This window comes from Anabrus simplex, chromosome 1 (genome assembly GCF_040414725.1).
Source record: "Anabrus simplex isolate iqAnaSimp1 chromosome 1, ASM4041472v1, whole genome shotgun sequence".
Classification (NCBI taxonomy): domain Eukaryota; kingdom Metazoa; phylum Arthropoda; class Insecta; order Orthoptera; family Tettigoniidae; genus Anabrus; species Anabrus simplex.
In genome coordinates, this window is record NC_090265.1 from 1,060,832,642 (window position 1) to 1,060,851,741 (window position 19,100).

Consider the following 19,100-nt stretch of genomic DNA (forward strand, 5'->3'; position numbering starts at 1 on the left):
GTGGGAGGAGACAAAAACACGGGCCTCTCTACCCACTTTCCCAAGCCTATCACTACTCAAAAGTCAGCAACCAGGTTATTTCAGGTTCTTAGCATGATGTTTGACTTTCAAAACACCTTCACTGCGTAGGATAATATCAAAGGACAGTGGAACGAAAATAACTTTAGCTCATCCATGAAAGTTTGAGAAACTAAATTCTATAAAGATTAAAGTCTAAAGACTGCTTTTATGCCTATTTATTGCTCACTGGAGAGTGTCTGTGGTAGCTTCAGGGTGTTGGGTGTGGATCAATGAACTGGTAGGTAGTTGGTTTGATGGGAGGGATCAAGAAGGGGAAGTGTGACAAGTAGAAGTATTGCTTTGACCAGTGGGACTGTGGCTGCACCACACATCTCCTGTGTCTCCAGGGTAGGTGCGAGAAGTGGATGGAGGTCAATGATCCACAGCCCAACCCAGGAGCTCTCTGGATAAGGGTGACAGAAGAAGGAGAAGAAGTCAGAGAAATTTAATAATAAGTATATCGTGCAACAACAAGTCAGGTTATGGAAACACAAAAATAGTAGGAGAAGCTTATTCTATGTAATAATACTGTTACACCTATATAGACATAGGAAGGCCCTGAATTAAACTATACACCTCAACAAAAGTTTGGAATATTGCTGTAAATGTATTGCAGGTTAACACATTAAATGAACAAACTCTTATTTGTACTCTCAGGAGTAAGATCAAGTCCTCTCTGTATATTTAACATTTCAAATGAACTACTCTGTATAAAAACAAAATTTGGCTTTATGTGATGTATCCTTTTCTTTAACTGGTATTTCAAACTTTGTTGAGGAGAGTAGAACCAGTTAAGAAAGTGAAATACTGATATTGGATAAAATAGGTGTGTTTTATGTTAAACGTTTATAAATTTTGGTCAGTGTCTAGTATGATTGTTTATTTTAATGTTTCAGCAACAGAAAAATTTCCTAATGTGAAAATTTACTTCAGGCACAAATTGGTGTCAGCAAAATTGGAGGAAGGTTGCATGACATTCCAGACGTAAGTACAATGACAGTATGCTAAGTGGTATGTGTTGTATGTGATCTATGTCATCTTTTAAAGCTAAAATGGCTTTAAAGTATGTAAAACAATAAATCCAGTAAAATCCTGAGGTGCTAACCATGAACAAGTCATTTCTAGACAGACTTAATATAGCAATGGGATGAGTAAAGTGGAACAACTTTCCATTTTTGGGGAAATACCTAACTCAATATTAACTCAATGTTGATAACTTCACTCAAATTATATTCACTTTACATTAGTTTTGTCTCTACTTTAATTTTAATTCAAATAAAAATACACACAACTCTTAATTTATAGAAAAACTGATTTATGATTGGTTGATCCCAGGGATGCAGAAATTTTCTCTGAATTGAGGAGCCAGCCCAAATGTTTAGGCACCAGCATGAACCCCACCAATCTGATACCTATGAATAATTGAGTTGCGCTACATATCATTGACCTCGGTATATATTGTTAGGAGTTGTGAAGAATTGTGTCATATTAGCCTGGTTTGATTTGTCATCACACTCGGGTTTCTTGTTGCATCTCTTGTTCAAAGGCTAACACAATATTAAACACCTCCAAAGACACACAATTTATGATTTACAGGCTAAAGCCCTGCTGTATTAAAAGTTGAATAATAACAAACGACACATGTACAACCACTAACGTGTAAACACAGAATCACAGATTCATTGTGCTTTTGACTATATGTGACTATGATGTAATTCGTTTTCAATTCTTCCACCAAGGGCTCTGCTGCTGTAACAAATAAGGGCCAACTGCATTATGCATGTGGACTATCCACTATAGGTAGCGCTAAATCTCTCATTCTTGGATTTACATCAATGGCCATGTGCAGAGAAAAATGTGTATATTATCTTTGGTCTCGCAGTTATTTAATTTTGAAAAAATCGTGTGGTTTTAAGCTTTTTTAAAAAAATTTTTAAAGTTTTCATTCCCCGCCCGAAAGGCGGGGCGGGCCCCCTAGAGAGTTACGCTCTCTCTCGGGCCGGGAGAAGTGAAGAGAATAGGTCGGTGTGGTAGACGAGTAATATGGGTAATGGGGCGACGATGTGAAGAATAGGGGAGTTGTGAGACAGGATGCGTAGAAAATGAGTGGGGTTATACAAGAGTGCCAGGGTGTAGTTGATTGGAGAGGCGTGTGGCGGTGATCTGGTTTAGCAAAGTGGTGAAAAGTCTGAGGGCAGCTTGCAATTGCAGTGGGAAGAAGGAACAAATTGAGAGAGGAGGTGGGTGAACAGAATATCCATATTGTGGAGAAGGGACTGGCCGGATGTGACGTCGTGTGGGTCTAGGAGATGTTCGAGGAGGGGATTGGGAAGGTTCAACTTTATGGCGATGGCTGAAGATGTAGACTCCGTTGAGAAGAAGATGACGGGCGTCTGCTTCTGTAGGTAGTTGTAGCCAGACCAAGAATGTAGGGCCAGTGGGATTCCTGATTCAAAAAGCTCTGTGTGCCGGAATGTGTGCAGCGTGGAGTTCTCGCAGTATGGTTGAGACAGAGATGGAAGGGTCGACACCTCGGATGACGCAGCTATACATTTCTGGAGAAGACTGAGGTGGCGTTGGTGGCGATGGTAGTCGTGTGTCGGTGATCTGAACTGGTGGTGTGGCTGGTGCATCTTGAAATGGCTGACGTTGCAGATAAGGAGGGCGGTCCGGAGACAGAAGTAAAATGGAGGACATGATAGGAGATGGATGAGAAGACATTGTCGTGGTGAGAGGAGCAGAAAGATGGATGCGAATAGAGGTTGTGGGTGTACTGAGGGTGGTAGTGATCATTGTGGGATGAAGTAAAGATCGTAGATGGGGAGGCCAACTGCTAGTGTGGAGTCAGCCTATGTGCTCTTTTGGGATCGGCGGGAGCTGCAATTAAAGATGGAGAGCCACCCGGCTGAGCAAAAATAGAAGGATTTGCGTAGATTGGAGATGCCCAATAACAGTGATATCGATGAAAGATGAAGCTTTTTTAGTGACGTCACATATGTCATGGGGCTTTTGTTGCATATTGGTAGGTAGTAGAAGAAAGAAAATATGAGAAAATGGAAAACAGGCTTTTGGGGATGGTGGGCGAAACTTAGGCGCCAGTAGCCAAAGCACAGTTGCTGCGGTGACCTGGCGTCTGGGATTTCTACACCCCTGGTTGATCCAGTATGACTTGTGTTAAGAAATTAAACTTAAAGTGCATGTCAATGGTTAGTAAAGTTTTACAAAAAACTTTTCTTAATTTTACTCAGTTATAAATGTAATCATGTAACAGGCCTGACCATCCTGAGGGTGTGATACATACTGCTGACCTAGTGATAGGTGCTGATGGTGCCTACTCCAGTCTGCGACGTCAGTTCCTCAAGAAACCCATGTTCAACTATAGTCAGACATACATTGAACATGGATATTTGGAACTATGTATCCCTCCCACTGCAGATGGTCAAGTGAGTATAGAGCCTCTCCTATTATTTATTTCATGTAACAGTGTGTATATGTATCCACTCATCTGAACAAAAATACAGAATTACACTATTTGAATAGTCCTGGAAACTGTTAAGTTGAAGCAATTAAAAGTCTTAAATGGGCCTTAGGAATATGAATAATTAAAAAATTGAATTAAAATAAAGGAATTTCTCATTAGGATTATCAAACACTTATCTAGTTTTTTTTCTTTCAAAGTATTTGCTAAAATGGAAATCTTTGTACGACATTCTCCAAAAGAGTTTAGGAAAAAGTTTAGTAATATTTGTATGCACGGTAACATTTTAAAGAATAAACATTAATCTTCATTGTGCATGCAATCATAAAATATGTCAGCTCAAGCATGTATTTATTTCAGAAGTGGGATCTGCAATAAATTGTCAATGAGTTCTTATAGTGCCTAATTTCAAAATGATTATCGAGGTTTTGTGATTTTTTTAGGATCGGAAGTCCACCTACTCAGCATTCAAATTGTGAATGTTCCCTATTTGAATATCATAGCTATATTGATAGAGTTATACCTAGCTTCTTAACGTAATTATAGACACATACCCACTACTTGGAGGTTATACAAACATGATGAAAACATTACCATATCAACAGATGTTGCAATTCATCACTGGAAGAAGATTTTAACTTATTTATCTTTTTTAATTGTGATTGTGATTGTGTATTCATGTAGTTTTACCTTGAGATTACATTTCCAAAGACAATTTATTCATACAACCAAGGGCATAAGTATTAATAACCATATTTTAACCATAACACATAAGTGCCAATGAACACTATTTGTCAGCAAATTTTACATACATTTCAGTGGAATATTGGTGTTTATGTGATATATAACATTGTATATGTTTTTCTAACTGGTAATTAAGGCTGAAGATGACCCTGTTTATAGGGTCAAAACTAGTCCCTTATATCTAATAAAGATATTTGGTACGGTATTTAATCAAATGGTATTGAATAGGTGGGCCTCCCTTTCTCTATTTGTCACTGTTCATTGTTAATACAGAACAAAATGATGTTTATTACATATGACACTTGTAGGCACTCGAGCATGAGTTAACACGCCTAGCTGAAGTGGCACCGGGTCATGGGCAGCATCCTTTGTGACTGCAAGACTCCACTGTGTCTCAAATAGAGGATCTACTGCACAGTTGTTTACCCAGTGATATTGTATGGGGTGAAATATTTGCCAGCGACAGAGACACTAGCAGATCCTACACGTAACAAAGATATGCAAGCTTAGATGGATGCTGAGAGTCATATGACTAGACCATATTAAGAACTAAGAGGTAAGGAACACTCTTAGAGTTTTCCCAATTCCCAACAAAATGAGAGAGGAGAAAACTGAGGTGGTATGGTCATGCGGCCAGAGCTGACGCAGAATTGATCATGAAACAAGCATTTACAATCAGCCCAGAGGGACAATGGCCTTAAGGCTGATCCGAAAGGCCATGAATGGACTGTCTGGGGGAGCACATAAGAGCGACAAGTGTTCATCCTGTGGATGCTGGAGCCTGGGTAAAATGGAGGGAGAAATGCAAGAAGGCAGACCCCACATAAGATGGGAAGATGAAGAAGAGAAATTGACTACCTCTACCAGATCCAGTGATTGGCACTCTACCACTCTTCTAGCAAAGTACCGTGTTGGCTGAGAAAGTATCAACTAACATCGAGGAAGAGGAATGCGCCAGCTGGGGAGGCTTGTATTGCACCTCTGAGGGGATGATAAATGAATTCATGGAGCATCACTAGAATAAAAGGGACATGGTGAAATCAGAGATCCCAATGAAAGCTTGTCCAACCTCCGCTTTATCCAGCACAAACTTTACATGCAGTCACCAGGTTTGAACCCAGGACTAGCGTTAAAGACCAATGTCTAACTATTTTGAAAATAAATAGTGAAATATGAAAAATCTAATACCACCTCATAATTATATGAAGTAACACCTTACTTAGGCGATACATAGTAGGCCTATTTTGATCATCTTCAGAACTATTAAGTGGAATTGCTACTGTTAGTGAATCTCAAAATTTAAAATAATAATATATTCAAAGGTAAAAATTTCCTGCAATTTTTTTTTTTGATTTTTTCAAAATGTTTAAACAATTTTTGACTGCACCCTTAAAACTTTTGCGTTTAGAGAAAACAGACATATTTGAATTTTAATCTATATTCTACACTAAATCTTGAGCCATATTAGCAATTTAGTGTTTTGAGCAAAGAATCATAATTGAAACAAATAATAAATGTAGGCAAGCTTACAGTTTTATGTGATTTTAAATCGTGTGTCATAAGATATGGGACCAATAGTTTTATGTGGAATCCAAAGAGACATGATTGCCGGTTCAAAAATCTCACATGGTCCTGTTTTCGGTGAAGGTGGGTTTGAGGCTGACTGTTGATATCCCTAAAATGGTTTTCTGATCTCTGCAGTTTGGAAGGAAATCATGAATTGTGCCTGTATTATGGATGCGTACATTAATAAATATTGTGTAACTCGTGGCAAACACACACTCCAGTCGTGAAGGAAGAACTCAAGGCTGGGATAATAAATCAGGTCACAGTTCTAAAATGTCATTAGAGAGGTCTGTTCAGTATCATAATCTTTAGAAATCCCTTCTACAGCAATATTATTACATCCAAGAGATGATTAGGCAATGAGCTAAAGCTTAGCATGAAGCTATTAGATTTTAGGTCATTCTTGCTCAGACGTAAGCTGCGTTCTTTATGATGCAACTCTTGGATGACACATTGGTATTGGGAGAACATAGTTGAAAAAATTCACATCAGAGGGCAGTCTCATCCAGAATATGCTGCTGAAAAGGAAGTAAACTACTGCAGGCAGGCAACTGAGAAAAAAAATGTAATTTGAATCGGCGGATATATCCGCGTTCCCCACCGAGCAAGCGTCTTGTAGCCGCGGATCTCGCCGCATCGCCCACCGAACGGGTTAATAATACTGCCCTGTGGGACCCCCTCTTAATTATAGGATCAGATAATGCTTCACCTACTCTCATTTTCTGAGTTCTGTTTTGAAGAAATTTAACCACTCAATCAACCACTCTTTTGTCTAGTCCACTAACCCTCATTTTTGTTGGTAGTTTTCTATGATCTACCCTATCAAAAGCCTTGGATAGGTCAATAGTATATTTGACCTCTTGAATCTAAAATATCTGTTGTATCTTACTGGAATCCTACAAGTTGAGCCTCACTTGAGTAATCTTTCTGAAACCCGAATAGCCTTTTTATCAAACCAGTTAGTAATTTTGCATACACGTATAAAATAATCAGAAAATACTTTTCCAGAGCTTATATGCAACACATGTGAAGCTGACTGGCCTGTAATTATCTGCTTTATGTTTATCACCTATTTTCTTGTACACTGGAGCTACTATAGCAAGTCTCCATTCATTTGGTATAGCTCCTTCGTGCAAACAATGCCGTCAAATGGGGTGAGATTAGGATGATGGGGTGAAATTGGTACAATAACGTCCTTCTAGACACACTGCCAGCTGGACAGAACGTGACAGCAATTAAATGGCGTCAGACCTAGCTAATCACTAATGAGACCTTTCAATTAATCAAAACTGCCTCAGATAACCACAGACCGTCACATGTAACTTCCATAGAAAATTGCTATCGTTATCATGCTTGAAAATACATAGGATGAAGTCCACCAATCCTTATCTGTAGAGCAATATTGGCAGTGTATATTTCAATAGGTGAGTTGACATTTATTTACCACACCTCTAAGGATGAAATTCAATTAACACTGTTTTGTTCTGATGACAATTTCCCACTATTATCACAATTACTTTGTGTTTAGTCAGTTTGATGGGGTGATATTGGTACTATAACCTATACCATAACCTGTTCACTTTTCTCTTGTTTTAGATTAAAAAGTACAGAAATGCACACCTGAGTTGGATTTAAAATCTACGTGCGTGAATCCTGCTACATCCACCCAATTTCCCGAAGTGATTGTTGGTGATATCATTATGGTTACTTATGACAACCACCGATACCCTGGTATCGTAGAGGATATTGACAATGAGAAAGTGAAAGTCAACACCATGATGAATAATAGAAAATATTGGAAATGACCTGAATTTAAAGATGTAATTTGGTACAAAAAATCAGATGTGATTAGTAAAATTCCAAAGCCAAAAAGAGTTGGGCAGAGAGACATGTGCTTGATAGACTTGAAACAGTGAATCGTGAACCTATTAGAATAGTTTTTGGACGCTTTTGAATTCTTTTTACATTCTATTTTCTTGTTCTGTGCTTTAAAACATTTTCTTCCTTGTCATTCTTTTAGTAGGAAGTAGAGTTGGGTCGATTCGTGAATGAATCGTTCATTTGAACGACTCAAAATAATCGTGTGAATCGATACATGGTATGAATGATTAGTCATTCAAATGAATCATGGAATTTGGAGTTGCACAAGTAAGAATGAATCGTCGTTCAAATGATTTGTTGTGAATCGTTGAATTTGGAGTCGTCTGTGCTTGTAGCCAACACCGCATGAAGTTGGCAGTGACCAATACCGATCTGTACCGAAATTTACGAGTGAGAAATGAGGGTAGCGGTGAGGACATGAAACATGAGCTAGCTCTTGACATACAGAGTTGCTAGACAGGTATTCTTTCTACTAGAGTTGGGTCGATTCATGAATGAATCGTTCATTTGAACGACTCAAAATAAAGAATCGTGTGAATTGTCGTTCAAATGATTTGTTGTGAATTGCTGAATTTGGAGTCGTTTGTGGTTGTAGCCAACACTGCACAAAGTTGGCAGCGACCATTACCGATCTGTACCAAAGTTTGCGAGTGAGCAATGAGGGTAGTGGTGAGGACATGAAACATGAGCTAGCTGTTGACATACAGAGTTACTAGATAGGTACTTTCTCTACTAGAGTTGGGTTGATTCGAGAACGAATCGTTCATTTGAACAACTCAAAATAAAGAATCGTGTGAATTGATTCATGGTATGAATGATTAGTCGTTCAAACGATTTGTTGTGAATCATTGAATTTAGAGTCACCTGTGGTTGTAGCCAACACCGCACGAAGTTGGCACCGACCTTTACCGATCCATACCTAAGTTTGCGAGTGAGAGATGGCCAATTTGGTCTGACTTTTTACCCACATCAGAACAGGTTTGTCATTGTAAATTATGTCAGGCTGGTTAAGGTATAATGATATAAGCAAGGGATCATGATCTGCAAAACCCCCACCAACAAGTCTAAGTTTATACAAATCTCTTGAAAAATTTACAATAATATTATCCAAGCATGCATTATTACGTGTAGGTAGCTTGTTTGTGCAAGTTAAATTTAGAGTTCTTAGTAAATTCAGAAAATTTCTAGAAATTTGCCCATCTCTATGTTAAAATCTCCACAAACAGCAACTTTGGCCTTAAACTTCAAAATGTTTTCCATTACTAATTCAAAATTCTTAAGAAATACATAAGCATCAGCATTTGGAGATGATTGATCAACCAGCTTCACCCTCTAATTCTACACAATGTTGACTTAAATCAATTTTTACAAATTTAAAAAACTCCCTAACTAAAATCCCAGCTCCCCCATTTTTCTTTTTACTCCTACAAAACATATCTGCAACAGTATATCCACGGGGCACAAAATATTCTACTTGATTTTCAGAAATCCAATGCTCCGATACACAAATTACATCAACTTTCTATGTTTGGCAAAAGTGTTCTAATTCTAACAACTTATTTCTGCTGCATTGGATATTCACTTGCAATAAATTGAGAGATTTACACTTGCTATCCTTCTTTTGGATACCCTTTACCTCTCGGCAACTACTTTTTGTATTACTCGTTATTGGTGGAGATTTCTGACCTGATGTTTCATGTACTGGTATTTTATGAATAGGAGAACAACATAGGCCTACCTGAGTTTGGTTACTTACTAAACTATCTTCAATAATGGTTTGATTTGGTCATGACAATAAATGAATTTCAATTAGAGATTCAGTATACTTTAATGTTGCTGATGATAGTTTGTATGTACACAGAGTAGTAACTAGTGAAGAAACCTTTCACGCATCTATGAGTCTTCGGAATTGTTCTCCGTCCGGCTTGAACGAGTCGTGAAAGAATTGGAAAAGAATCGGGAACGAATCATGAATGATTCGTAAGAATTGATTCATAATGTATGAATGAATCGTTAGAACCGATTCTTGAAAAGGAATCATATTGCCCAACTCTAGTGCGAAGGCAAATCACATGTCCATTAGAATGTCATCTTATTTATTGTTTTTGTATGTTTAAAACTATTTAAACATGTTTTTATATCGAAATTTCCTTGTTTCAGACTGTCTCCAAATTTTCCCACGGGGGTTACATTAGGACATTTGACAGCAGCATAGTCATCTCCATGGAAAACTGAGCTATTGGGGTGAGATTGGAACAACAAAAGTTTCAAGAGGAACCCACCTGAATGACTAAAATTTAAAGTTCCATAGATGAAATGAAAGTTTGAGTATACCCCTTCATTTTGACATACTACATGAAGATATACAGTTACTTTTTTGTGAATTAGGATACAAAAACCTCAAAACCTGTACCAATCTAACTAACTCCATATTACTGATAATCAAATAAATATTTCAGATACAGCACTATATCCCAACCCATTGCCTTTAGTATATTCCCAGAAATCTTATCAATCCCAGCTGCTTTTCTAATTTTCAACTTTGGATTTCTTGGTAAATATCCTTATTATCTGTTCCAGGACATTTTCCGCTGGCACTTTTTCCCTAAAATATTTTCTCCCTAGTTCACTTTTCCCTAGCAAAATTCTGTATTTCTTTCCCTTGCAAAATAATTATAAATATTATTTAACAACCATCACATTCATTTTCATGAAAACAGTGCAAATATTTTCTAGTGGAATGTCAAATTAACCTCAGATTATAACCTCATCTCTGGTGGAAAAAAGCTCATTTACGATGGGAACTCGTATGACAGAAGAGATTCCAGATGCAAGAAGGAGTAATGGACTTGTAATAAGAAGAAGCCAGAATGCATGACAACTTCCATTTCCACAGGCTCTGGAAATACAATAAATGTATTAAAAGGAAGAATTAATGCTCCCAATCAGGAGCAAGTTCAGGCAGAACTTACCTATAATCACTTAAAGAGAGGAACCAAGGAACATCTTACCATGACTCCATCATATTTGATTCAAACAAAACTGCCAAAAGTTGCATCTGGTGTTACATGTCATTTACCAGAAAAGGAAAACTTAAAAAAGAACTCTTAGACTGATAGATACATAGGAGGTATACAGTATATTATGTGAATCGAAAGCATTGAGTGATGTAAGGGAAGTACCTGCATGACTGATATAGAAAAACATTAAACAGAGATAACTTCTTGTTACATGACTCCTATGAAGAGGAAGATTTAGAACCTGTCGAGGAACACGTCTTGGTGTTTGGAACAAGAAAAATCATAGTATATTGATGGCATCTACAAGACCACCTCTAACAAATTTATACAGATTCCATGTTACTCCTTGCCTTCATACCAGTTGAAAATGTTTTAGACACATATAAAAAATTGCTCGTGGAACTACCTAAAGTACTTTGTGAAATTGGTGAAATTACAGCATATTTCAAGACAATGTACATCTCAGGTAGACCAGGAAGATCATGTCATGTCTCACCCAGATTCCCTCCACAATATTGGAAGTGTTATTATGAGATAATTTGTTGTGAACATCACACCAATAACTTTCCTGAAGGATACTGTAGATAACAGGTTCCAACCAATTGTTGGAAGACATCACCCTTCCATGTAGCTCTCGCAGAAATTAAAAAAGAACAGAGTGACACAGAAACAGCGCTAATTTAACTATTCCTAAGACAAACAACAAGAGGAAAATTGAAAAGGAAATAGCTATAGGTGCAGCAAAGAATACGTTGTTGTGGATTGCACCAAATTTTATAACATCATCATTTCACACTGTGAAACATAATATCTATGCTGTATGTGAAAATTTTGTGTATTTGGTAATAAATTTCAATGAAAATAATGCTTCTAATTGTCATTGGAAGGAGGGGCAACAGGAAAAAAGGTATTGGTGGAATTTCATTTATAGAAAAGAAAGAGTCTGGGTGGAAAAATTATTTTGGGAGTATGTGCCTAGGTCAAAGTTCCTAGGGAAAAATGAAACTGACATTTTTGCTAAATTCAATTTCATACTAAGCTCCTTCAGTCTCTCCTTACTTCCTTAACTATAATTTTATTTATTTCTAACCTGCACTTCCTTCGTACTCTCTCTCTCTCCATTTCTGTTATAATATAATTGATCCTTCCTATTTCTTACCATCTTTAAAAGTACATACCTATTTTCACACTCCTCAATAATTGCTGTAAACCCATCCCATACACTGTTTACATTTTTATTTACCATTTTCCACTGATCATGATTAGTTTCTAAAACTTCCCCATACTTCTCTTATCAGCCATATGGTACTGCCTAATAGTCCTACTTTTACAAACTTCCTTTCTATTGCACATATTTTAAACTATGACAAAAACAGCTTCATGATCACTTATACCATCTACCACTTCAATTTCTCTCTATAGCTCATTTGGTTTTATCAGCTGCAAGGTAAAACTACCTACACACTGGTCTGTTAGCAGACCAACTTTGCTGTAAGGGAGTGAAAGCTGGGTGGATTCAGGGTATCTTATTCATAAGTTAGAAGTAACAGATGTGTAAACAGAGAGAATGATTGCTGGTACAAATAGGTGGGAACAATGACAGGAGGGTACTCAGAATGAGGAAATAAAGGCTAAGTTAGGCATGAACTCAATGGATGAAACTGTACACACAAACCATCTTTGGTTATGGGGTCATATGAGGCAAATGGAAGGAGGATAGCTTACCTAGGAGAATAATATACTCGGTCATGAGGCTAAGTAGAGGGAGACCAAGATGATGATGGTTAGACCTGGTATCTAATGATTTAAATATCAGAGGTATGAAACCACCGGGCTGAGTGGCTCAGATGGTTGAGGTGCTGGCCTTCTGACCCCAACTTGGCAGGTTCGATCCTGGCTTAGTCCGGTGGTATTTGAAGGTACTCAAATACGTCAGCCTCGTGTCGGTAGATTTACTGGCACATAAAAGAACTCCTGCAGAACTAAATTCTGGCACCAAAAACCGTAAAAGAGTAGTTAGTGAGACGTAAAGCAAATAACATTCTTATTATTAGGTATGAAACTAAATGGGGCCACAGAGCTAGTTACAAATAGAGAATTGTGGAGTCGTTCAGTAAATTCACAGAAATTTTACAGAGAGAATGCTAAAAGGCATAGGCCTAACAGTCCATAATGAAGATGTGTTTGTGTTCCTTTTACATTTTCTTTACATTATCTTACCCAGAATTCTTCTCTTAAAAGCTGGATTAGAAATATGTGAAGATTATGTCAGGAAATACAGTGTTAAAGAAGAATAACAAAGATGAGATGAGACAAATAAATCGTGAGTGAAGTGATACTGATGTGAAGGTATCAATTTAGCAAAATGTTATCAGCAGAAAGATGTCACTTGCTACACCAAGGATTTGCTCACTAGAAGGAAAATGTATCAGATTAGAGAAGACGGTTACCTAGTTATACTTCCTCTTAAAACAAAAAATCAATACCACCATCACTGTACCAGATCACAGAGGTTTCACACATCACTACCTCATGCTGCTGATCTTGAAGCCCTTAGGTCATAAACAATGTCTTATTTTTATTAGCCAAATACTTTTATCTATTCTTCTTAAAGTTGACAACAAAAATGAAAATGCTCTCAAACCATGTCTACAGTTTGCGCTGGATGCCCGTTACCTCCACATCTGGCCGAGAGGCAGCTTTATGATGATAGCCATGCCCAATCAAGATCGCACTTGGACTGTCACTCTCTTCATGCCACTGAACGAGTTCCAGCTCCTGAGGAAGTCGGAACAGCTCTTAAACTTCTTTCAGTTCCACTTCCCAGATGCCATTCCACTCATCGGCAAGGAACGTCTAGTTGTCGACTTTTTCTCTACTTCACCTTCACCACTTGTTTCAGTCAAGGTAGTTCCTGTTTTACTCTTTAGCTGGTACAGGATAGGATTGAAGAGTAATGTTGCATTGTTAGTACTGCCACTGAGGAAATAAATCACGGCAGTATTATCATACCAGCTACACTACCCTTTAATTCCTTGACTGAGGTGTAAACATTCAGGATGGGTTCAGACAGTTAAGTGTTTGCTTTCTGTGTCAATGTTCATGGGTTCAATACTGGTTCAGTCTGATGGTATTTGAAGGTGGTCAAATACGCTAGCCTCACATTGTTAGTTTCACCGGTACATAAAAGAATTTACCGGCACATAAAAGAACTTACCAGCACATAAAAGAACTTTGTGCCTTTACTGGCAGGACCTAGTGTTTACAGTGCACTATGTCTTCTGGTATGGGCTAGAGCAATTTTGTTACTCTCAGCTTTATCCTTGGCTTTGACAAAATGAAAGTGACTGAGGTATAAGTGATACTAGTAATGCCATTCCTTCTGCAGCCAGTCCCTGCTATGAATGGTGTGAAAATATTGCACATAGGGTCGGTTGGTGCATGCATTTCAGTGGGCTTGGCAGACTGATATGTAATAGCAACTTCTGGCTCGGTGAGGAAAGCAACGGGAAACTACCTCACTCCTCATTTCCCTAGTACGCCTCTTCAGTGATGCCTAGGCCATCTATGACAGCTGATGGCGGAGCTGTTGAGGATCCAACCAGCCTTCGGGCTGAGGACTAAACATACATACAAAAGAACTTCTACAAGATAAAATTCCAACACATCGGTTTATCTAAAAAAGCATAAAATTATTTAGTGGAACCTAAAGATGATGATGATGATGATGATGATGATTATTATTATTATTATTATTATTATTATTATTATTATTATTATTATTATTGTTGTTGTTGTTGTTGTTGTTGTTGTTGTTGTTGCCAAGAAAGCGGTGCTGACAGGTGTGAAAACTACCGCACCATTAGTTTAGTATCTCATGCCTGCAAAATTTTAACCCATATTATTTACAGAAGAAAGGAAAAACAAGTTGAAGCTGAGTTGGAAGAAGATCAGTTTGGCTTCAGAAGAAATGTAGGAACACGTGAAGCAATCTTGACTTTACATCTGATCTCAGGGGATCGAATCAAGGACAAGCCCCCATACATGGCATTCATAGATCTAGAAAAGGCATTCAATAATGTTGATTGGACCAAGCTATTTACGATTCTGAAGTTGATTGGGATCAGATACCGAGAACGAAGAATTATCTACAATCTGTATGAAAATCAGTCTGCAGTAATAAGAATCGAGGGCTTTGAAAAAGAAGCAGCAATCCAGAAAGGAGTGAGGCAAGGCTGCAGTTTGTCCCCCTCCTATTCAATGTTTACATAGAACAGGCAGTAAAGGAAATCAAAGAGGAATATGGAGAGGGGATCACAATCCAAGGAGAGGAAATCAAAACCTTGAGATTTGCTGATGATATTGTTATTTTATCTGAGACTGCAGAAGATCTTGAGAAGCTGTTGAATAGTATGGACGAAGTCTTGGGTGGGGAGTACAAGATGAAAATAAATAAGTCCAAAACAAAAGTAATGGAGTGCAGTCGAACAAAGGCAGGTGATGCAGGAAATATTAAATTAGGAAATGAAAAAGGAAGTAAATGAATATTGTTACTTGGGTAGTAAAATAACTAATGATGGCAGAAGTAAGGAGGACATAAGATGCAGACTAGCACAAGCAAGGAAGAGCTTTCTTAAGAAAAGAAATTTGCTCACTTCAAACATTGATATTGTAATTAGAAAGATGTTTTTGAAGACTTTTGTGTGGAGCGTGGCATTGTATGGAAGTGAAACATGGACGATAACTAGCTCAGAAAGAAAGAGAATAGAAGCTTTTGAAATGTGGTGTTACAGAAGGCTGAAGGTGAGATGGATAGATCGGATCATGAATGAAGAGATACTGAATCGATTTGGCGAAAGGAGATCGATTTGGCAAAATTTGACGAGAAGAAGAGATAGAATGATAGGACACATCTTAAGACACCCAGGACTTGTTCAGCTGGTTTTTGAAGGAAGTGTTGGTGGTAAGAATGGTAGGGGTAGACCAAGGTATGAATATGACAAGCAGATTAGAGCAGATGTAGGATGCAATAGTTACGTAGAAATGAAAAGGTTAGCACAGGATGGGGTTTCATGGAGAGCTGCATCAAACCAGTCTATGGACTGATGACTCAAACAACAACAACATTATTATTATTATTATTATTATTATTATTATTATTATTATTATTATTATTATTATTATTATTATTATTATTATTCAGGAATGTTTTCCATGTTCTGTACAGTTTCTGTCCAGGGCATTTCTTTTAAAATTGAACAACTACAAAAATCCTACATCATTCTTGAAGTTAAAAAATAATTTAAAGGATAGCTTTTCATTAAGCAGAAGTTTCTGAATAGTAGAGAAATTAATGTTTATACTCAGCACTCAAATTCAAATTCTCTCAATTAATAGACAAGTCCATTGACTGTTTCATCAAAAAGATCAGTGATCAACATTTTTGAGCAGAGGCTTCACAGGGAACTGGGGACAGGGGATGAAAAAAAGTGCAGCATCAGTGTTTATTTCTGCAGTAGGCTACTGCCAACCAAGGAGAGTGTAACAAATGGTGAAAAGTAGGAAATCGAGCTCACTATGAACAATGTGCATGTTTACTTAATACATATAAATGAAGAGAAAAATAAATCAAGGTAAAAAGCAGTGCAGTGCTGTAGATGTTTATGGCTGTCTTGTTTGCAAAGTGCATACAAGACTCTTTAGTAGTAATATGACAAAACTGTATGTAGAACATCATAATTCTATGCCAAAATATTTTACTTCTCATGAAAGTCACTATAAATACCATCAGATTAGACATTACAAACCAAATTAATAGTGAGGAAACTTCTGCTACATGATTACATATTTTATTCCTATGTTTATGAAAATGAAGCATTTGTTCCAACATGTCAATCTCTGCTATAAACATTTTTGAACATAGACCTTATGGTGATAAATGTTTAGATCTCCTATCGTATGTAGATGTAACTTAAAGGAACTATTCAACCTCAGCGGCAATACAATTATCATCAAATTCAATTAAATACAAGCACATTGCACGCTCATTAGATTCTTCTGATAATGCTTAAAGTTTGATTTATCAACTGAAATGACAATGTATTTCAAGAAGACAATACCAAGAATCCCTATTTTCACACCCACTCTTCCCACTTCTGCAATCCCAGCCATCCCATTATTGTCCTCCACATACAGAACACTGATGGGGATGAAGTCCATATTTTGAGTGAGTGATAATACATTAATCTTACTTGTAGATCACAGTAAGGAATGAGTGAAAAGTTCATCAGATATCACCAAAGCAATAAATCTCAGCTAAATAACTCATATTTAAGTGATTATGTTTCTCCACTTATGTTCTAGTGCAACCCATATCATGTTGGAAGTCGAGCAGTACTCATAGGAGATGCAGCACATGCCATGGTGCCATTCTATGGTCAAGGAATGAATGCCGTAAGTGACAAAGTGATTACATATTTATAAATCTATGCAGAGTGACACACACACTTAATGTTAACTCCTCAGATTTAGTGAATCTGCAGGTTTATTAGAAAGAAGTGAGTGGTAGAATAGTAACCAACAGGTACCTTTAAGTGCAATAGTGTTAACTAACTTTTCAAGTATAATTTCATGTGTTCAATAAGTAAGTGATCATTAAATCAGCATGGGGTGAAGCAAGCAGTCCAGTGAACGTGGCAAATACGCGAGTGCCAACAACGTTGAGGAAGCAGTACTGAAGGTACTGACTGACCCTGCAAGCCCCGTTAAGTTTCTAGAAGGAATTATTGAGGCCATATCTGAGCAGGTGACTCAACTTGTGGTGAAAGAACTAGAAAAAAGTCACAGCAATAAATGTTGTTGAAAAGTATGTGGAAGAAAAAGAAGATTGACAGTAAGAAACAGAAAATACTAAAGGATTTTTTCCAAAGGTGTTAACGAAGGTATGTTTCTTGTTTCATTACTGTATGGCAATGTATTCTGTATTCTAAAATGTTACTATAATGAGGGTTATAATTAAAGTCGGCATCATCATTATTTCTTCGCTCCAACAAGCTGGGTGTGGTTGTGTACGAGCCTCCTCCAGTTTGTTCTATCCATCCACAGATGCTGTTCAAATATGCAACACCAGTTGACATCTCTAATTTCAAGGTCCTTCATTATCCGTTTTTTCTAAACATCATGAGGTCTTCCTCTTGGTCTCTTCCCAGGAATATTGCAATCAAAATATGTTCGAGGAGTCCTGTGAGGGTTCATTCTTTTCATGTGACCATACCATTGCAATCTCTTCACTTCTAGAGTCTCCAGCAAGCTTCTTTCCAATCCAAGCTGTTGTCGGATATCCACATTATTTTATCCATTTTTGTTTTTTGTAGACAAGAACGGAGAAACTTCATTTCTGTTGCCTGAAGACAACTCTTTGTTGGTCCAGTAAGTGTTGCTGCTTCCAGACCATACGTCAATATAGGTACTAGATATATTTTGTACAAGCTGATCTTGGAAACTAACAGAAATGTTTCATCCCAAAATATTTGAGGTACAGCGTGATAGAATTTGGAAGCTTTCTGTATTCGGTTACTAATCACTTGATGTATGGTATTGTCTGATGACAGAACACTACCTAAATACTGGAAGTTGTCTACAATACCCATCTTCTCATCTCCAATTCTTAGATGAACAGTTGGAGAGTTTCTACTCATCACCAAGCCAACTCTCTTAGTTTTGCTGATTTTGGGACGTAAGGTTGTAAAAGCTTCATGCCAGAGATCTAGTCTAGTTTGTACTTCCGCTTCTGTCTCAACCAATACCACTACATCATCAGCAAATACCAGGGCATTAGTTGTTGGATCCTTTCTCTTAACCGTTTTTAAACCTTCATCCATTATGATTATGAAGAGAAGTGGTGAAAGACAACTTCCTTGCTGGACTCCACTCTTCGTTTAAAAACCAACCTGACCTTCCATCCTGGACCTGGACACAACACTTAGTTTCATCATATAATCGTTGATGTCATCGGGCACTTTCTTATGTCTCAAACATTCCCATATATGCCTGCATGGTACATGGTCATATGCTTTCTCGATGTCCAGAAAAACGGTTATAAGTGTTTTACCTTTCTCCCAATATTTCTCATAGAGCATTCTGGTGGCAAAAATGAGGTCTATAGTTGATCTGTGAGGTCTAAATCCATGTTGTTCCTCCTCAAGTGTAGGTTCAACATATTTTCTAATCCTGCTCTCAAGGTTGGATTCGTAGATTTTGAGGCCATGTGATAGCAGAGTTATACCTCTGTAGTTTGTACATTTCTTTCTATCACCTTTTTTCAACAATGAGATGATGACTACTTGCTTCCA

At 37.5% G+C, this 19,100-nt stretch overlaps 1 protein-coding gene across 1 annotated transcript in view; it reads left to right on the top strand.

Annotated features, from left to right (window-relative positions):
• LOC136857990 (kynurenine 3-monooxygenase) overlaps positions 1-19,100 on the top strand; it is a 111,464-nt gene that overhangs the window by 77,486 nt on the left and 14,878 nt on the right. The window contains exons 5-8 of the mRNA XM_068225229.1: positions 957-1,044; positions 3,332-3,503; positions 13,405-13,656; positions 17,113-17,202. Coding sequence (XP_068081330.1) covers positions 957-1,044; positions 3,332-3,503; positions 13,405-13,656; positions 17,113-17,202 — 602 coding nt within the window. The remainder of the gene's footprint in view (positions 1-956; positions 1,045-3,331; positions 3,504-13,404; positions 13,657-17,112; positions 17,203-19,100) is intronic.